This window comes from Bidens hawaiensis, unplaced genomic scaffold (assembly GCF_021521415.1).
Source record: "Bidens hawaiensis isolate Kalapana, Puna unplaced genomic scaffold, B.hawaiensis_p1.1 tig00044222_1, whole genome shotgun sequence".
Classification (NCBI taxonomy): Eukaryota; Viridiplantae; Streptophyta; class Magnoliopsida; order Asterales; family Asteraceae; genus Bidens; species Bidens hawaiensis.
In genome coordinates this window covers 86451-108770 of record NW_027497855.1, presented here as the reverse complement: position 1 = coordinate 108770, position 22320 = coordinate 86451, and the positions used below count along the sequence as shown (strand labels likewise).

The following is a 22320-nucleotide window of genomic DNA, read 5'->3' as shown; positions in this document are numbered from 1 at the left end:
TTAGGTCAAATGCGAGTCGTATAAACTATAAAACTCGTAAAAACCGATCGGATGAGTTCAAATTCAAGTGATTAACAAACCGAAGCTAATTAACTAACAATAATCACAAATCACTACGACGTTAGGTCAAATGCGAGTCGTAGCATCAACAGAACTCGTAACAATCGATCAGATAAGTTCAAATTCAAAGAGATTAACAAAACCGAAGCTAATTAACTAACAACAACCTACAATCACTACGCAGTTTGGTTAAATGCGCGTTGTAAAATCTATAAAACTCGTGAAAACCGATCAGATAAGCTCAAATTCAAAGCGATTACAAAACCGAAGCTAACTACCTGACAATTCTACTGATATCAACAAAAACCGATCGAATAAGTTCAAATTCAAAGCGATTAACAAATCCGAAGCTAATTAACTAACAACAACCTACAGTCACTACGCAGTTACGTCAAATGCGCGTTGTAAAATCTATGAAACTCGTGAAAACCTATCAGATAAGCTCAAATTCAAAGCGAATTCTCCTGATATCAACAAAAACCTATCGAATAAGTTCAAATTCAAAGCGATTAACAAAACCGAAGCTAATTAACTAACAGCAATCACAAATCAATACACAGTTAGGTCAAATGCGTGCCGTAAAATGAATAAAACCCGTAAAATCAGATCGAATAAGTTCAAATTCAAAACGAATTAACAAAACAGAAGCTAATTACCAGACGATTCTTCTGATTAAACCTACAATCAGTCAATCAGTACACCGTTAGGTCAAATGCGACTCGTAAAATGAATAAAATAAAAACTCGTGAATCGGATAAGTTCAAATTTAATGCGAATTATTAGTTAATTAATTACGAAAATAAAGCTTATTATTACTATTATTATCATTACCTGATTATAATGTGAACAGATGATTTGCAGGTTTTCAGTTGTTCGAGAAGATTCTGTTAATCAATCGGCGCACGATTGCGTTAAATGTACGCGGAAGACGGCGGTGTTCGCTTTCATACGCCGGACACTTGTCACGCTATATTGCGCCAGGTGCTTTTTTGTTTGGACACGTCATTATTATTATTATTATTATTAAGTATAATAACGTATGTTGTATAGAATTTTGATAATTGCATAAATGGTGTATGTAGTTTTGTTATATTGCATGGTTTGTCCCCAGTGATTTAAAAATGGAAAATTGAAGTTTAATAGTTTCGACATGAACGGTTGGTAAATAACAGTTCTTAACTCATTAATTAGTTGCTGACAGTTACATCTTTCAACATATTTGCTTCCGACGAGTTGCGACCAGTGTTGTAAAACTCGGCCTAGGCGGCCGAGTACTCGGCCCTAAGCGGTCCATATCGTTTTAATAAAATATTGATTTTTAATATTAAAATAAAAACTCGATTTCTCTAAGATCCCACCATTATTTTTTTCTTTCCTTTTCACACTAAGCAACCTACTTCGAGTTCTGAACTCGTAACCACCATTGTTATCATCTGATTCAAAGTTCTAACCTCACAAACCTCTTATTCAAGTTCGATTGAGGTACGTCTTTCGTCTTGAGACAATCTCTTGAGCTGATATGTAAATATTAATGTATTATTGATTGGTTTTGTATTTTTCGTTTGAATGTTGTTGAACATATAGTAAACTTTTGATATTTGACACATATAACCAAAAATTTAATTTCTTTATAAAATACTATGTCTGAGTACTCCCCGAGTATACCCCGCCTAAACTGAGCACTCGCAACTCCTTAGTTGACCGCCCTGGGAGCGCCTAGCGACTTTTGCAACCTTGGTTGCGACTAACGGAAGCTTAACTTCGTTAGTTGGATGATGGTGTGTCATGCGTACGTTTTAAAACGTGCTTATGTGGTAGTCAACAGCCAATTCGTTAGTCGCGGCTCGTTGGGAACAAATATGTTAAAAAATAGGACTGTTAGTAGCAAACTTCTAAGTTGGGGCTGTTATTTTCCAATACTTCATAATTCGTATTATTTAATCTAATTTTCCTTATAAAAAATTTTATGGATGGTTTTTAGAAAGATGGTTGTACTATTAGTCGTTGATATGGATGACTGATAAGTTTTTCAATTAATTTTTAATATAAAAGTTATGTCATGTGTCATTTATATGAGGTTTTTTATATATAAAAAAAGAATTGAAACCCTTATAATATACACTTTAAAACTTCAGAACACGAAACGTCGACTTCACCACCTTGAGTTAGTGCAAATTTGAAGGTTCCGTGTATAATCGAATGTGATGAAATCGACATTAGGAGTTTTGGAGTTTGAAAGAGCATTTTGTTAAAGTTCTAACGTTGGAAAAAAATTACAATTATCCTCATTAAATTGGCACATGAAATCACTTTTTTTGTTAAAAATACAATTGGGATTAAAATAATAGACTAAATATGTAGTCTTTTCACAAATGTTTAGACTAAGTTTGAAATATTTAAAAGTTGTGGACCAAATTTGCAATATGATCATACCACGACTACCATTGTGCTATATATAATATATCTATAATTTAATGAAATATTGTTATACTGTAGCGTTCACATTGTAGTAATTAATATCATATCTATCATATCATCTCATGTTATATTAAAAAGTGGTGATAAGTAATTAATAACAATTATTTATTATTCTATTTATTTTTTGTGTGGCTGTTAATGCATATCCTAACTACTTATATTTTTTTAAACGAGCGTTTTTATGTGAATGTATTAAGTCGGTTTAAATTACGCCCATACGTGACCTTGGTTTTATTTTCAACGTATTGTGTGCACCTTATGCATGTTGAGGCCAAGCATGTCACGTGTGGTCTTGTTCTTTTATTAAACGAGTCATATAACAAGATATCTGAAGAAGCGTGAATCGACTTACTTGTATTCGATCTACGTTCCTCGGGTATGAGTGTGCTATATCACCGATGGTTTTCCGAGATACGAGTTCTTCCACCTACAAAACGAACAGCACCGTGAACTTACCCCTCAGAAAGGGACAGAGGGGTCCTCTTTGGGGTAACCCTCCGGTGTGAGAATAAGATATTGCAGGAGAAGATGATAAGAATGTGAAAATGAATAAGGACTTAGAATGTATTTTCTTGCTTGACCTCAACTGTGGAGGTGGTGTTGTATTTATAGTATTAGGGTTTCCAATGATTGGGCTTAGACCCAATTAGGGCCTTTTTGGCCTCCTCCTATTGCTTGCGCCACGTGTACTTAGGACACCTGATGCTTTTTCATTGATTAATCTCTGACCAAGGTAGTTTACCTGACCCATGTGCCATCACGTGGTGGCACATGGGTTTTGCTGAGTTGTCCACCCTTCATTGGCAGCTGTCAACATCAGCACATTCTTTATTCTTTAAAAGATACCTTCTGGAAGGTTGTCTGATGAGTACAATCATGGTTGTCCTTATCCTGATTTGGATTAGACTATTGTCTCATTTGTTGTGTTGTCCTTTATGCGCCTATCCCGGGGATACGCAAGGTCTTCTCTTTATTCTCACGCGCAGATGTTTCATGCGCAGATGTGATATGCATGAGCATGTGGTATGCGTAAGCATATGTAATATGCGTGAGCATATGTGATATGCGCCATGCGCAGATGTGATATGCGCGAGCATATGTGATGCGCGAGCATATGTGATGCGTGAGCATATGTGATATGCGTCACGCGCATAGGTTTTGGCTTTGTGTCTTCATGACATCCTGATTTCAAGCCTCTTGTCTATATCTTGTGGGTTGACCCGCCCCGCTCGATATTAAGGCGGGTGCATACCCCTTCAAGCCCCCCCAGTCTAATGTGTGTCTTGTCTCGCGCGAGCGAGGTAAGATAGATATTAGACTTAATAGTTTGCTTTTTTAATAGGGTTTGTCTTTTCTTTTTCATTTCTCATATGTGCGTTGCGCGAAATTCTATCCCTTAGGTTAGAACGAATCGTCAATGCACGTGGTTGGTTGGTGCTGACATGCATCATTGATGGAGACGTTACGTGTCAGACCTTTCGCGTGCTCGAGGTGCATCAGATATGGAGACGTTATGTGTCAGACCTTTCGTGTGCTCGAGGTGCTACAGTTGCCTTTCACGTCTCCTCATACAGTGTCAGGAACACGTGTCGCGCTTATGTTGGCCTACGCCTGCGCGTGGGGGCGCGTGAGCGTAGATCTGATTATTACTTGCTTCTCTTTCTCTCCCCTGGGCCTATAAAACCAAACCCTTTGAACGGTTTTTTCTTCATCTCCATTGTCATTTTTAGAGCTTTTGCTTCTTCAATTTACATTCCAATTGAGAGCCTTTATCTTTGCTTCCAGATTTCCGTCCTCACAGTGACCATATTGTTCGATTTGCAATTGTATGTCTGATAACCCAGACACCACAATTTCCCCTAGTAAACGCCGTGTAAAATATGTGGTTATGTCTACTTTAAAGAAGACCGGCAAGGGTACTAGGGTTGTCGAGGCCTCGTCGGAGGAAGGAGGGAAGAACAAAACAGTGAAGAGATGGGATGAGATTCCCTGCAAGTTGAAACAACCTGATCTTGATAGTCTCATTGCTTCTCAGGGTTTTCTCCCTGAGTATGGTTGTCTGCTCCCGGTAGCCGGGCAGACGGCGGCGATCTTCCTGCCGGCTATATCTCTCTATATTCTCATTTTTTTACTCACTGTAACCTTCGTCTTCCGATGACAAGGTTTATAGGTGCGCTCCTTCAGTTTTGTGGGATTCACATATCCCAAGTTCATCCCTGTGGATTGGTGCGCATGACTCATTTGTTCATGTGCAAAGCTCAGCGCGAGGAGCCCACCCCTCGGCGCTTTCAATATTTTTATAAGCCGAAAATTCAAGATTCTTGGTTCTCATTCACACCGCGCAGTCAGAATGTTAAGTGCTGCACTGTTTCTTTTAAAAGCCTTCATGACTGGGCTGAAAAATTCTTTTATATCAAGGCTAGTGTTATCCCAATTCGCATGACTATGCGCGCGATCACTTCTGCGCCCACGGATGACAATGTCCTTAAGAACCCAACGGGCGCATGGGTTAAGAAGTTATCTGCTGAACCATCCCCCGCCAGGAAAATTTGCGAGGAAGCGCTGGTGGGGGTTGGTATGAGCAAGAGGTGGACTGACAGCGCGACTGAGCCTGTCATCCATGTTGATGGCCTAGGTGGGTTGTTTGTTCATTGCATTAATTCTGCGCGAGTATAATTCACTTAGCTGATATCACTTGTCTTGTTTTATGCAGTAAGCAAGGAATACATCCACGCCGCCTATGATGAGCATACAGAAGGTGGCTCTGTCGCGCTGGGGAAGTTGCCTTCCCTGATCGCTTCGATGATATGTTCATCCCTGTCGATTTAGGATTTTGTTTTGACGGCGATGCGCCTAGTAAGCCTTTGTGTTTGTGCTTAGGTCCTTAGAATACCAAATTTGGTTTTAACATTTCTGTTGCGCGTATTGTAGATGCGCTCGCTAATTATGAGTTGGAGCTTTGGAAGAGGAAATGGAGGAGGAAGAAGCTGAAGCGCCACAACTCAAGCGCAAGGCTAAAGGCAAAACTGGCGCAGGGGCCAGTAAAAAACAGAAAAAAGATGATGCCTCTGTTGCCCAGAATCTTCCTCCTACTCAAGCGAAGGGACTTGAGAAAACCAAGGGTTTTACATCCAAGTTTTCCTCGTCTTCCTTGCCTCGAGGCGTGGGCAATCCTCCAGTCCACACGAGGTATGGTGCTGCCACCTCATCTCTTCGCACGGCGGACGAGGGAAGCGGCGCTGCGCCTGCTGTTCCGTCTTCTCCAACAGGTATACTTTGTTTATATTTTTTGATTTTATGAGCGTGATTCCGATAGAGTTATTAATGAAGCTTTGTTCACTCAAATGTTTGTAGAGCCGGCAACGTTGGTGGCTCAACCTCAGGCGCGGCAAGGTGCCGAGGCTACACCGAAGGTTGTTTTGAAGTCCCCTGTTTTACCCTCGAAAAGGGGGAAAATGGACTTCATGGCGATGTTTAATTCGCGGACTCCAGTGCGCCAAGGTATTTATTGCGCTTTGATTGTCTGATTTTTTTCTTTGGTTCAAGTCATGAATCATTTCTCCTTGTTGGTTTTTTCATATGTGATATGCGCCATGCGCAGATGTGATATGCGTGAGCATGTGTGATGCGCGAGCATGTGTGATGCGTGAGCATGTGTGATATGCGTCACGCGCATAGGTTTTGGCTTTGTGTCTTCATGACATCCTGATTTCAAGCCTCTTGTCTATATCTTGTGGGTTGACCCGCCCCGCTCGATGTTAAGGCGGGTGCATACCCCTTCAATATCAATGTCTGCGAAAAAATTGACTAGGCAAAATTTATTTGTGCAATGTACTTGACAAAGTGTCATTTAATATATGTTTTACTAGTGAAAACTAAATATGTGTATATAAAATGGGTAATCAGACCTTTAATCAGGAGGTGCATTTATTTTTTCAATTTTAATATATAAATTTAAATTAAAAAGTTTTTGTTACATATTAAAACTAACTTTACCGTTAGTATTATTTCTATTTTGATGAGGTGATAAGATAGTTAGAGTGTAAAATAAAAAATTAACGGTTCAGTCTCGATAAAATGTAATATTTAGTTATGAAAAATACCGACAATCATCCCACATCAATATTAAATGCACAAGGCGTTGATTTAGAAAAAGATGTAGAAAACAAAAAACATGTGTAATAAAAAAACATTTATGAGATGCACATGTGCATGTCTTTGCAAGTCCAACAAAGTCAATTGTTTATATAATTTACAAGATTAGAATAATGGTGGCCTTAAAGAGGTATGTATACACATGTGCACAAACATAAAATACATGCACATTATACATCCAAACAAAAACATATAAAATTCATACTCAAAGTTGATGTTTTCCAAGTATGACTAACATGATTTTCTATTAAGGTTATAAACCTAATCATAAAAACTTAAAATTGCTTAATTTTAACAAGTTAATTATTCTTCAAACAATACTTTTATTATCATATTTAATATATGGAATATTGGATTTTAATAACCCATATTAAATGATATTGGCTGATAATAATCCATATTTATTTTATCGTCACTGGCGGTCCCAAATTTAAAAAAGTTGTCCCGTTAGAAAGGACCGTCAGTGGCGATAATATGAATACAGATTATTATCGACCAATATCATTCAATAGAGATTATCAAATTCCAATAAATAACTAGTCGTTTATGAGTGGTAGACTCAAATTATTTACAATATATTTAAAAGAGTTACTCAACAACTAGTTATTCAAAAAGTAATGTTATAACTACTATACACAATTCATTACACTAATATATTAAACATATCATTGCTTCATAACCAAAATTATTCATAAATAAATCAAAACTCGTCAAACATGTAATGCCGTTAAATGCTTGAGAATAAAGACAAGTCGTATTCAATATCGGCTATATCACTCGAATAAGCATATATGCTCGTGTTCTTGCATTCGCTTACATGCGGGCCCTAGAGCCAGTAGGAGATGTTACTGGTGCACTCTGCAAAAACAGATTGATATGTTACACACATGTAAAGAAGCTTTTTTTTTTAAATACTTTTTCTAGTTTATAAAATTCTCCATTGAAGAAACATAAAAGAGTATGGTTGACGGAACGAATGGTGGGAGTAACGGGTCAAAACATATCTGAGCTGAAACGGGTCGTTTTTGTATATGAGACTTTTTATTGCCTATTTTTATTTTTTAGAAATAATTTAACTAAATGCTATTAGAAAAAACATACCGCAATAATAATCTAAAATTTTGACAAAAATAAACTACTTAAGATGATGTATGTACCGAAAATAGACTTTGTGTGACTTTTGACTTGTTTAACCAGCTTTTAGCTAAATACTTTATTTGACCCGTTTGAGATAAGAAAAAAATCCAAATTGACCCAGCCATAAGTAAACAACCGAAACTGCAAACGGGTTAAGATTTCTTACCAGTGGTACACCATTCATCGCTCGTTCTTCCAAGAATCTTGACGGTTTATAAAAGTTGCCATATTTTTCAGACCAATTTTTTAAACTTGAATTAATGTGTTTACTTCCAACCAAATCTGCCCAAAATATGATGCCACCACTGCAACAAATTAAAAAAAAAATTATTAAATTTCAAATCATCATATTTGTCTATTTGTTTATGTTATGATAGTAAATATAAAATTAAGCACATTAACATATAGGCTCATAAGGCTTAATCTAGGTTATGAATGTGATGATTAGATTATTACAAATCAAATGGGTAAAATAAATAAATAAAACACTGAAAAGAAAACGGGTCGAAAATCACATAAATAAACTTTGACACATTTAGTATTGAAAATTGAAAATGTTAAATACCAGGGAAAACAGTGTCCAGGGTCAAAGTCAAACCAAAAGCGATTTTGACCCGTTATCCAACCCGCCCATTTTGCCAGGTCTAGTTAGAATTGTTGTTCACTAGTGGTACTAATATACATTTAGCACCAAAAAATAATTTTTTGGGCATGAACCAAAATGACTAGTTTTGACTCGAAACAGATTTGACCTGTTATTAAGAGTTGCCGGACATACCGGTATGAAGGAAAACTCATTCCAAGAACAGATGCAATATCAAGATCTGATGCCCGAACAACAATTTGTTCTTCTAGAACACGACATGCCTCATTCACTACGGGAAACAATACCATTTCTACTATTTCTTGATCGGTTATGGATATGGGCTGCAAAAAGGGGAAATTAATTAAAAAGATATTATTTCATAGTGTTCATATTTTAAGATGGATAGGTGATCAAATGGCCAAGCTCACAAAATAATTTCAAGAACTTTAAACAAATCCCGAATTGGGTGGGTTGGTAATGGATCAAAACGGGCTCGACTTGAAAAGTGCCAAAAACAATATAACTAGAATAATAACTTTAGTCTAATTTAATAAGCGAGCCCTAGCTTCACATATCAAGCTCGAGCCAGTTCGTGAGCCTGAAAGAACCTTTTATCTATATAACTTTTATTTAATATATTTATATAATAATTAATAATGAATAATTTTTTTTTATAAAAATTATTAAATAGTATACTATATATTAAATTCATTACTATAAATATACAAAAGTAATTATTAAAACATATAAATAAAGTAATTAAATAATAAATAACAAATATGATGAGCTTGACCAAGCTCGAGCTTGAAACACTACTAACAAGCCGAGCTCAAGTATTAGAAATAGAGCTACAAACAAGCCGAGCTTGACTCATTTACATCCCCTACTTCCAACCCGTTTGACCCATTTAGCTAATTTTATATTTGACCTACTTTCATTTTTGATATTCTTCAACTTTGTCCACCAAAAATACATTACCTGCCCTCGTGGCATAAGCTTAGCAAGCCTTCTAGACTCCTCTATAATCGGTAGCACCATCGGGTCGGGTTTCGGTTTGCCACCTTTTTCATAATTGTAATAACCTTTTCCGTTGCTTTTACCTAAATCAAGTAATCATGTAAACAAAAGACCCGCCTTTATATATAATAAAAACAAACAAATGTAATACTGTAATCAATTTACCATTTCGTCCATTTTTAATCAAAAGGTCAACTACAGGAGACTTGAATGTTCTACCGGGATAAGCCGAAGCAAATTCTTTAGCTACTGCATTAGCAACACCATACCCCACTAAATCTTCAAGCCTACAATCATAAAGTTTGAAATAAATAAGTAAATAAATAAATAATTTCCATTTGACAAGTTTACTTATGAGCATGTCATCCGGACTATGTTTATTAAAATACGGATAAATGGGTCAAAAGTCATCCAATATGACTATAATGCACAAACCCTCCAAAAATCACTTTGTTCAAAAAATTATATAATTATTCAAACAATATAACTTTTCTTAGATTGGAATTTTTCTTAGATTGTAAACAGAAATAATATAACCTTCATTATATCAAACTGTGACCATTCAATATCACATATTCAGTCTTGGAAAATGCATATTCAACCAATTAAAACTAACGGGGCAGAAACTTACTGGAACGGGCCCACTGGGAGCCCGAAGCTGGTGATGAGTTTGTCAATTGTAAACAAGTCAACACCTAAATGAAGCAGAATGTGTGCACTCTGTTCGTAGGAAAAAACGATACGACTAACAGCAAAACCTGTACAATTTCTCACAACCACAGGAACTTTCTTTATTATTTTCCCAACTGTCATGAGATCAAGAATCACTTGAGCAGAAGTCTTTTCGGTTCTAATAATCTCCAAAAGTGGCATCATATGAGCAGGACTGTAAAAATATAGAAAACTAGCTTTAACAACATTTCAAGTTTACACTGTGAAAAAGTATGCTAGACTTTAAAAGTATAACTTGTTATTAGAGTGCACCTAATTAGGGTTGTTCAAATAGCTAGCGGCTAGATCGAAATCAGGAGCTGAGCCCGAGCCCGAGCCCGAGCCAAGGTTAGCCTGGCTCGTTGGCTCACTCATTGACTTGTTTAAATAAAAGATTTAATATATGTAAATTAAAATCCAAATTTAACATACGTAAATTATAAACTTAGTAGTTTATTAATTATCCACTATGTGTATTTTAAACATATTTATTTTCTTCATACATATCAATATGTGTATAAATATAAATTCAATATCTTATTTTAATAAACGAACTGGCTCGAGCTTTATATGAGCCCAGCTCAAGCTCAACATTTCAGCTCAATAAGAAAAACGAGCCAAACCGAGCCAGTTAGGTTTGTAAACGAGCCGAAACAAGTCAAATTTATACAGTCATACACTGTTTTAAAGTTTGCCTATACTAAAGTGTTATGGAATACAGCCTCCAAAATCATTATTTAAGAAAAGAGTAATATATAGAAATTATATGGTGTTTGTAATCACATTAAGCACCATATCTATTCATAATATCGTTACGAAAGTGTGTCATCTCTGCATATTTCCTGCCGTTTACTTGAACGAAGAGCATATAAGGAATACTATAAGATACTGGCTTATGCCACTTAACCTGAAGAAATGTACGCCCACAACTCGATCTTCAGATGTCACTTTCCCTCCAATCAAATTGAGATCAATGGTGGATGTGTTGGTTGCCAAAATGCAATGAGGTGGACATACTTTCTCAATCTCACTAAAGATTTCTTGTTTTAGTTGCACGTTTTCAATAACCGCCTGTTAATAAAAGTAACTAATCAAACAACTATAAGCATTATCATTATTATTAGTATTATTTAAAGAGCATACCTCTATGACCATATCCACATCTTTGAATTCTAAGTAGTCAAAAACACCTTTAATCTTTGACAACGCTTTGTCAGCTGCTGACTGTGCCAACTTTTTTCTTGCAACCAAATCTCCAACATTTGCTACAAACGATGAACATTGTAAAGAGTAAAGACTAAAAAACCAATAAACGAACCTCTTTTATTTACTAACGGTCGATGTGGTTAAAAGTCCTAAACTGGTTTATTTGTAATCGACTCAGTAATTGTTAGGGATGTGAACGAGCTGAGACAAGCCGGCTCAGCTCGTTAAGCTTAAACGAGATGAAATGTTAAGCTCGAGCTTGGCCCGTAAAAAGCTTGAGCCAGCTTGTTTATTTTTTATATAAACTAATTTTATACTTTATATTGATATATGTAGAAAGAAAAAATATATATTACTTTTAACATATACAAAATGCATATCTAATATATATAAATTAAGTTTAAACAAGCTGACAAGCCTATTGAGTGAGCCAACAACCCAAGCTGGCCTTGGCTCCGGCTCGGCTCGTTTACAAATGAGTTGTGAGCTTTATGAACAATCCTATTAATTACTAATTAAGATTGCTTATATCAACAGATTATGCTTATGCCTATAGCAGAAGCAGATAATCAGCTTACTTCAACCTAAAGGGTAAACTTGTAATTTTAAATCCACCATGAAAAATCAATTTGAGAAAAGCAATCTCGAACTTCTAATATAAAACCGCTCTGAAATGACCAAAAAAGTGTTTGTAGCCCAGCCCGTTTGGGCCCGTACTAAAAGTAGCCCGTTTTAAACGAGCCCGCTGTAACCCGTTAACTAAATCTATCAAAATGAAGATTATACCTTCTATCATCTTTAACCCTTTTGTAAGATACTCAGAATCGACTTCTTTAAGAACAACGTTTATATTACTAATTATAAGGGCTGTAGCTATTCCAGAGCCCATTAGACCTCCACCAATCACAGCAACTTTCTTGATGGGCCTGGGCTTGAGCCCAATATCAGTAACGTTAGGCACCTGCAGATGACAAATACAAAGTTGAGCATGTAAAAATGCGGTTGTGAATTCCTGACATGACACGAAAATCGTGGGTTTGGCTTTAGTATAAACGGGTTCGGGTCAGTTTTGGGTTGAACCCGTTTAGCTAAATGGGATATGTTCGTGTAAACCGGGCGAAAATTTATTTATTATTTTATAATTTTAAAAATGTGTTTTATGATGTAAATTTGGGTATGGTATGCAAAAAGTTAAAAATTAAAAAGAAACTAACATAATTATTTTATAACTAAAATGTAACTGATTTATATACGTTCGCACTTTTTGTTGTAAATTTATAATCTTAAGAGTATTAATATGCACACATATATATATATATATGTGTGTGTGTGTGTGTGTGTGTGTGTGTGTGTGGGTTAAACGGGGCGTGTTCGTGTCAACCCACGATGTTGTGTTCGGGATCATATGTCTGACATGATTTTCAGGTTCCTGTCGTGTTTCTGTTCAGATCCATGTAAAATTTTCAGATTCGGGTCGGGTTAGACCCGCCAAACTGTGAACACGACCCATGTATCATGCCCAAAAGAATATATAAAAAATACTCACAATAAATCGAGTATATTACCTTTGAAGTTGCGCGTTGTGAAAAGAACACATGACAAAGACCTTCCGATGTGTCAGAAACAACAAGCTCATTGAAAGCTTTACCCTCCTGAAATATATATATATATATATATATATATATATATATATATGTATAAACTAATTTATAAAGAAAACCAGCTTATTATGGCCGTCTCCAAGAATCGTTAAAATTTTTTGGGCCGAAAGCAAAAAAAAATTGGGCCTTTTATAAAGTGTTTATAATTGGGTTTAAACAATTAAACTTTTAAATGGACTTACTTGGTTATGATTTGGGTTGTGCAAAAAAAAATTATATAAAAATGGGCTTAAATGAGTTGAGTAATTGGGTTTAACATTAAGAATACATACTTTTTTTCAAAAAAAATATATATAAATTTATAATAAAAATCGGGCCTACTGGGATGATCGGGCAAGGGACAGTCGACATCTTCGCTCCCCTTCATAGCCGGCCATGATTGCTAAAATAATATAAATCGTGTAATCATATATATAATTATTGTGTATTAATATGTTTAAACTAGATTATTACTAAAATGATATAATTATTGTAATCATAATTGACACTGATTTCATGAAAAAAGATTTTGGACAAAAAAGTGTTTCTAGTCAACCCAGCTCGACCCGTTTGACCATTTACCTTCAAAACACCGTGGTATCCTCCGTGCACAATGCCTTCTTGAATAACATCAAGGCATGCTTGGTGTTGTGGGGTATTAGGTGAGGCCCGTTTGACTTGTTGACGTGCAACTGCGATTATCTGAAATACTTCAGGCAAAGAAACAATCTTGTCTGTCTTGTGAAGGGACCGGACCCACGGTTTTCGTTTTTCGGCAATGTCTAAAGCCCATTGTCTAGAAACTTCTAGAAGTTTTTGAGGAGGCACAATGGCATCAATTAGACCTAGCTTTTTACCTTCGTCAGATAATATTGGTTTAGAAGTCTACAAAACAAATAATCAATCAGTCTTAATTGTCCACTTTTACAGTTATACCCTTATATAATTGCCCTGATCTTAAATCTTGCAAGTTTTCCAAGTTGATTGGTATCTTAAATGCATTAAGAGCGGAGGGTGTGAATTTCTAACATGACACAAAACTTGTGGGTTTAATTTAGTATAAACGGGTTCGGGACAGTTTCAGGCAAAACCTGTCAACCCGTTTAGCTAAACGGGTCGTCTTCTCAACCTGGAGGGTTTTTTGGTTGACCCGTTTAACCCATTTATATTTTTATAACTAAAAATGCAACTCTTCGTATACATTTGTATTTTTTGTTGTAAAATTGGAGCTTTAGAGTATGATTTGCAAATAAATTAAAAAAAGTCGGGTTAAACTGGTCATGTACGCCTCAACCCACGAACATCTGTTTGGGTTCATATGTCTTAACACGATTTTATGGTTTGTTTTGTATTCAAGTTCTTGTCAGTTATAAGAGCTGACAGCTTTTATCCATTTTTTATAAATAATCAAGGAGTTTATTATAATTGAAAAAACTGAGTTGTCTAGAATTAAACTACTTCAATAAGATAATTCATGTTCACAATAAATATATAATAGTTTTGCCATGTTTAAACATGTTGAAAGATAGAGGAACTCACCAACATCATATCGATTGCCTTTGGCAGTCCCACAAGCCTCGGAAGTCGTTGGGTACCTTAAAACATGTTTTAAAATTTTGATTGTACATATCAATCAACAAAATCACATTTATTTAAATTCAATCCAAATATTATTACAAGTATACAAATTACTAACTATATTTACCTCCAGCTCCCGGGATAATTCCAAGAGACAATTCTGGCAAGCCGAGTTGCGCCTTCGGAGCCGCAATGCGTGCATGGCATCCCTATTTGAAACAAACAAAGGCTATTAGGCCTGTAAATGAACCGGATGTTCACTGAACTGTTCTAGGGAAGTTTGTTTATAACATGAACAAAAAACTTTGTTCATTTAATTAAACAAATAAATATGAACATGTGCCTCGATCGTTTTATGTTCCTAAAATTTCGTTTACATTCATTGGTTTACATTTGCATTAAGTTCGTTAGTTAATATATTCCTTAAAATTTTCTAGGCCCATAATTACAACTTAGTCTAGTTTTAATAACATTTAGGCCCAACACATTGTTGTTCACATTTTTTTTAGCTCAGTTATGTTTGTTCATAAACTATTTGTTAACGAACATGGACACCTTTAATTTCTTAACGAACGAACAAGAAAACCCTGTTCGTTTAATTGTTCATGTTCAATCGTATGTTCGGTTAAAGTTAAACAAACAAACATGCTCCTGTGTTCGTTAGGTTTGGTTATACACCTAAATGTTATCACTTCATTATCTCATAATTGTTATACTTGCCAAAAAATAATAATAATTAAGATGACCAAAATTACAAACCATTGAAACTTCTAATCCTGCCCCAAGTGCAAGTCCTTCTATAGCAACAACTATAGGTTTCTTTGCATCTAAACAAAAAACAGTTTATTAGATATAAAATAAAATTAACCTTTGCTAATATTTATTAAGAGTTATGTGATAAACGGGAACACCTTCGATTCTGTTGACCACAAGGTCAATGGATAAATCGGGTAGAAGGGATAAGTTTCCTGCCAACCAAAGTCAATGCTTTATAATCAGAATGTGATAATCAGCAGTTTTCTTGTCACAAATAAGATAACTAATAACTAAAGCAATACCAGTTTGTTGAACTTTTTGGAACACATTGATATCAAATCCACCTGAAAACTTGCCATTCATTCCTATATAAAATAAGAAAAACTGATTTTAGCAGGCAAATTACACAAACACACACTCAAAAGTAACCAGTGTTGTAATTATTTGTAGGTGAATTATAATGTTAAAGAAAACTAGTGTTGTAAAAATCGGTTCTAGGGGCCGATTAGTCACCAATTACTTGCTAATCACTGGGCTGCTGACGCAATTTCATCTAATCGGCCCCTAAAATAGGTAATTGGTCAAAGGCAAATCCAGTCAAAATCGATCAAGCTACAGTCAAAATTGGTCAAAATCTTTGAAATATTTGGAAAATTACACTTATTAATCCAATCTTATTAATAAGTTTAAAAAACTATGTATAAAATTTTAAAACATTTAAAATTACATAGCGAGTTTTATAACACTAAAGAAAACAAAAATTTTTTTTTTTTTTTTATATTTGTAGCAAGTAGCAGAAATTTCTATACAACACAAAATGAAACATGATAACACCGAGTGTAGTGGGCGCCACACCCTCCCAAAGCGCCGGGGACACCCCCCCCCCCCCCCCTCTCCTGGCACCTTAGGTGGAATTGGGGTGTGGGGGACTCCCACGCAACGCCGGGTTGAGCTCCATTTTGGTCAAAATAGCCATTGTAAAACGGCTCTATTAAAAAGAAAGAAACACGTTTTATTTTTCAAAATCACAACAAATTTCTTCCATTCTCTAAACTTATCCAATTTTTTAAAACACTACAACTTATTCTCTCATTTTCTACCAAAAACACAACAAATTTCTTCCATTCTCTACCCACTGTGAATCCAATCAACCATTCGATGCTCAGTTTTGGGCAACCACCCAACCGACTCAACCAAACTTCCCGGCCGGTGTTAATTTCGACCCTCACATGATATTTAGAGATGCCCAACGTACAAGCCAGTGTTTTTAACCAACCGACTCAACCGAGCTTCCTGGTTGGTTTTGGCTCGTCTATGAACATGTCGATGACTAGATATGCGTTTTTATTTTTATTTTAATGTATTGTTTTAATTTTAATGTATTTTTTTTTATTTTTTTGTTTAATGAACATGGCACAAAACGCCCTCACAGGGCTCCATCTACTACACATGATCTAACGAGTTTAATCTCATTGAAGCAAAACATTAAACACTTGGTGGGCATTAAATTTCAACCGTCTAAATTCACTAAAAACACATCTTTTTCGACAAATTACCAGTCAACACGATCGCCTTAACATCATCTCTACTCATAGCCTCTTCAATCTTCTCCTTCAACCAACCAATAACTACACATAAAGTAATAAAACCCAATAAACAATAAAAAAAATTAAATAATAATAATAATAATTAAACAAAACCCAATTGAAACCAAAGGTTACTTGAGACAGCAAACGCATTGACTGGTGGATTAGAGATGAAGATTACAGCAACACCATCAGAACCCACATCCATTTTGACTTCCATTTTGGTCAAACAATAGAAATAATAATAATGAAGAAGATGATCATTTATATTTATAGTTACAACTTACAAGACAGACAATTTGGGGTTAGTTGTTAAAGTACGCAAAACCTTCAATTTTTTATTTCTTTATTATGTTTATCCGTTTGACCACCTGTTGCTTTTAATATCACGAATACAGGTAAAAAAATGACTCGGTTTTTTGTCAAATATTGTTTTCATGATTTCATCTAATAATTGAGAGACGTTATTAGATGAAATCATGAAAACATTATTTAACAAAAAACCGAGTCGTTTTTATATTCGTATCCGTGATATCAAAAATAACTCTCAATTATCAGATGAAATCATTATTTGACAAAAAACCGAGTCGTTTTCTTACCTGTATTCGTGATATTAAAAGTAACGGGCGGTTAAACAGATAAACGTAAAAAATGAAGGTAGTTGTATAAGTATCTGCAAACTTTAAACCCCCAAAAGCAATATCTTCATTTTTTTTTATATATTATTAAAATATTTTTTTCAACTTGAACATTTTATAAAGTTGAGATTATGTTGGTTTTTAACAGGGGTGACTACGGTTCGGTTATTGGGTGAAACCTAAACCGAAACCGAAGCCATCCGTCATTTTAGAATATCAACCGATCGGTTTTTGGTTATTTTCGGTTTTGGTTTCGGTTATTTTCGATTTTTATTACTGTGAGTAGACATTAAAAAAAATTCAAAAAGATAGAGTACCTTATATATATGGAATTCAAAATACAAAAATGGCACGTGTTATGTGGAACCGAACAAATACAAAGTTGAGATTATGTTGGTTTTTAACAGGGGTGACTACGGTTCGGTTATTGGGTGAAACCTAAACCGAAACCGAAGCCATCCGTCATTTTAGAATATCAACCGATCGGTTTTTGGTTATTTTCGGTTTTGGTTTCGGTTATTTTCGATTTTTATTACTGTGAGTAGACATTAAAAAAAATTCAAAAAGATAGAGTACCTTATATATATGGAATTCAAAATACAAAAATGGCACGTGTTATGTGGAACCGAACAAATACAAAGTTGTTTGAGTAGTAGAGTTTAAAATTCAACAAAGTTCTTAATAATAAAAACACTAAAAGTTTGGCCCGAATCTTCATTCGTTATCTTATTCATCTTCAAAGTTTGGACTCAATCTTCATCATCTTAATCACTGTTAATGGTAGATTCTTTTGGTGTTTTGTTTCCGATCATAACATCTTAAAAAAACAAGTAGAAAATATAGATTCGATTAATCGGTTCGGTTAAGTTTTTTTCGGTTTTTTTTAAAATGTATAACCGAACCTAAACCCAAAAATCAGTTTTTCGAAAAACTAAAAAATTAACCGTCAGTTAATGCTTCGGTTCGTTTTTTTTTATTAGGTTTTTTCGGTTATTCAGTTTCGATTCGGTTAATTCGGTTTTCTGCTCACCCCTAGTTTTTACATGTAAAATATTGTTAAGAAAATTTAAAAAGTAAAAAGAAATAATAAAAAAATATATAAGTATGTTGGTTTTTATGTGTAAATAATTGTTAGCGGACTTAGAATAAAAGCTAACATTATGTTGGTTTTTCAATTATATAAACCAACTTATAAGGTACAACTTATTAGCTGACACTTTGGGGTTGGTTAGCTTTGGTGTTTACTTTTAGGGGTTTGAAGTTGGTTATAAAACTAATTTTTGTAACATAAAAAAAATAACATGGCACATTGGACAAGCAAGGCGGGTCATAGTCCGCTCACGTGTCAAACGTATTTGTATAGTTTATTTCTTGAACCAGCAAACTCTAAGAAAAGAACAAAATATGAAAGAATACTTGTGTTGGGAATATGTATGAAAACGCAAGTTTGCGTTCTCACAAAATATGAAAGCATACTATAGTCACACATCCACTTAATTTCTTGTACATGTACTTAACTGAGAAAGGAGAAAAAAAATCATGAAAAAAACTTTGTCGTATACTCGTATTGTTTAATGAGAAAGGAGAATTTTTGGTATGAAAAAAATTGTTCGTTCAAGTACCAAACTACCTATTTGTATTCACTCTTCGAACACCCACATACGAGGACTTCACATATTTCTAAAACCCATACTTATTCAAAAAATTTCACTTTTTGTTAAATAATGTTTTCATGATTTCATTTGATCACAATTAAGAGATATAAATTTTTTTAAATTAACGAGTATTTAAGATAAAAGTTAAAAGTATGTTGGTTTATATATGCAAACACTTAATAAGTGACCTACGAGGAAACCAAAAAATATATTGATTTTTTATGATACATGGAAAAAAAGAATTTATACAACATTTTTCTATCATTTGACTTCATTCATGTTACTTCTACAAACTATTGCACATTAATTGTTTTGATTTTCACCATTTGTTGAATTTATCGTCAAATTAAATTCACATTGCATTTAAATGAATAGAAATATCATTGTACTTTTAGCAAAGTCGTATTTGGTTTTGCAAATGCAATGATGTGACCGAGGTGCAAAAATTATTAAGCCAGCTTGGAAACTAAAACCGTTTTGATACCGTAATCAGTATTAGAATCAGTTTGGCAACAACTAGCATGGAATCGCCAACCCGTGGGGTTAAATAGGGTTGTTAACCCTATTTATTGAAAACGGTTTGAACCGGTTATAACCCGAACTCAAAATCGGCCAAACACGGTCCTTTCCACATAAAAAACCAGTTCCAATCCGACCCGATATGGTCCGAACTGGTTTTGTTGTTAACCCAACCCAAACTACACTATAACCCCCCTGGTTTGTGCATCTCCAGTGACTAGGCTCTAACTAGGGTTGTTCACGAGCCTAGATGAATCGAGCGAATGCTTGCTTGTTGCTTGACTCATTTACAACTGAACCAAACTGAACGACTGAAACTGGAAACGAGCAAAAATCAAATCAGCCAAAATTGAATAGAGCATTTTTCAATTGAACATCGAACGATTTTCAAGCATTATTTATTTATTTTTCACTCTAAAAAATTCAATAATAAACAAGTTTTAAGGTTGTTAGTAATATATTTTGTAAACAAATTTGTAGTTTTTAATTTTTAGATAAGTGTAATAGGTTACAAAATTTTAGAAAGAAAAAATTTGAGGTGAGATATAATGAACATGTAAACAAACTTATGTTATTCTGGAAATTTAAATTGAATTAATGAAACTATAAAATTAACGGAATAGGAAAATTGTTTAAGTGTTTAAAAATTTGTATACTTATATTTTATGTGTGCTGCCTATATATTTATATATTTGTTCATATATAATTATATATAAAATAAATTAAAAATATTTGAGCGGAACCGAACCGAGCATATCTTTGCTCGTTGCTTGGCTCATATACAAACCGAACCAAGCAGAGCGGCTCATTTAAATCAAGCGAGAAAAATGAGTGAGTATTTTTCGAACAATTTTCGAGCGAGCGGCGAACGGTTCAGAGGCACTTGCCAGTCTACTCCTAGTCCTATGTGTAGATTTGCACTCAGCCTTTTGGGCCGTTAGTTATTAAACTATGGGCTACTAGTATTTGATGGACTTAGTTCGTTAACAAAATAGATGGATTTTAGCCCATATTAGTATTATATCATTTTCTATAATAAAAAGGTTTTTGAGTATGTAATAGCAAAAATAATATTTGTTCAAAATTATTTTATTCCTCTTACCGTGTTAATTTCGTGACTATAATTACCAAATTAAAATTTGGATATTTAGCTCATAGTTATAAACTTATAATTAAATAACATGATACGATGATTTGAATATTTTCAATGCTTGATAATCCGACATGCTACCAAACCAATCATCCTAATGGTTTACCAGTTCAATAGGTTGGTTCAATATTAACTACATACCGACTTCCAACCAACAAAAGGAAGAGACAAGTATTGTTGGTTCATATCACCGTACGTGTGTAATCCGTTAGTTCGTAATTGAATCGAAAACGGACAATGCTAAGTTTTACCAGTCCAGATTATGATCTTATAAGTTTTTTTTTCTTCAACAAAAGTATAGACTTAACTAAGTTCTTTTTGACCATTAAATATGTGTTGATGTGCATATAGATTGACATTTTATAAAAAAAAATCAATGGAGTCTTAAGTACTTAAAGAGCCCCCATGTGCCCAACATTCATAATTTCACATTCACTCAACCTTGGCCTATACCAGGCTTGCATAGTTGTAATTACCATTTTATTAAAATGAACTTATATAACAAGAAAAACATTTTTGTCTCTCCCTTTTTCTTTTTTCTTATTTTTTTTTTGTCGTCGATGGATTAAATATTTCAACCTAAGTATCAGTTGTGAATTTTGAACGAAAACGTAGGTGGACGGGACTCAAATTATATTAAGATTTTCATAAACGAACGTGCCCAAGCTCAAATTTTCATCCGTAAATGGATAAATTTACACTACGAATATAAACTTTCGGTTGAAACAGGTTAATTTACACTACTTCGCAAGAAAACAGAGGGGATAGGGGCCACCCCTGGCACTCACTATGTTTCGTTCATGCTAAGTACGCCTTCATATATACATTTACCCGCATATACAACAATACTCAAAAACCGACATTAAATATGCTAAGAATGTTAATGAGTCAACAGGAGACGGGTTATTTGTTAATAACGGACTCGTAATTCATATCATAACCTATACAGGTCAAGTACTCATTACTCAATATCAAGGCCGGCCCTTGGGGGTGGCTGGGTGGTCGACTGCCACAAGCCCGATACCCTGCTAGGCCTGAAATTTTAATTTTTTTTAAGTCATATGTATTTATTTTATTAAAAACTATATGTATATTTAATGTTTAAACTCAATTACATAAAAAAAAGTTATGGGTTCTAGTATCTTTTGAGACATGTTTAATCCTATTTTTATACAAAAGTTTTGTACACAACCCAAATTATAACCAGATAACCCCATGTAAAAATTAAATTGTTTATACCCATAAAATACTCCTTTTACTTAAAGCCCAAAAAAAATTCGCCTTCGACCAAAAATTTTTTAGTTTTCTCAAAGCCCGCCCTACTCAATATCCATCAAGTTCGCAGGTATATCTGTTTGTAATTCTACGTGTTAAAAATTACCCATTTAAATGCTTATCACCCAAAACTGATCTGAAATACTAAACAATCAACTATATTGAGATAACTT

General features: G+C 34.5%; 1 protein-coding gene across 1 annotated transcript; it reads right to left on the bottom strand.

Moving 5' to 3' along the window:
• Positions 1 to 7475: 7475 nt before the first annotated feature.
• On the bottom strand, positions 7476 to 17133 carry LOC143594825 (peroxisomal fatty acid beta-oxidation multifunctional protein AIM1-like). The gene is made up of 18 exons (XM_077074040.1): positions 17046 to 17133; positions 16881 to 16952; positions 15627 to 15689; positions 15480 to 15536; positions 15328 to 15395; positions 14696 to 14777; positions 14530 to 14585; positions 13573 to 13875; positions 12916 to 13002; positions 12137 to 12311; positions 11288 to 11409; positions 11052 to 11215; positions 10065 to 10319; positions 9599 to 9720; positions 9395 to 9516; positions 8609 to 8757; positions 7997 to 8135; positions 7476 to 7551 (listed from the first exon to the last, which is right to left on the bottom strand). Exons 1-18 carry the CDS (start codon positions 17128 to 17130, stop codon positions 7507 to 7509), a joined length of 2166 nt encoding a protein of 721 aa, XP_076930155.1. The 5' UTR covers positions 17131 to 17133; the 3' UTR covers positions 7476 to 7506.
• Between the last annotated feature and the right edge of the window lie 5187 nt (positions 17134 to 22320).

Bases quoted from the DNA above. Each gene is read 5' to 3' on its own strand.
- LOC143594825 (XM_077074040.1), bottom strand. From the start codon at position 17,130: ATGGAAGTCAAAATGGATGTGGGTTCTGATGGTGTTGCTGTAATCTTC. The intron at 16,953-17,045 runs GTAACCTTTGGT...CTTTATGTGTAG, and splicing joins CAATGCGTTTGCTGTCTCAA to TTATTGGTTGGTTGAAGGAG. The intron at 8,758-9,394 runs GTAATGTATTTT...CCCTTTTTGCAG, and splicing joins AGCTTATGCCACGAGGGCAG to CCCATATCCATAACCGATCA.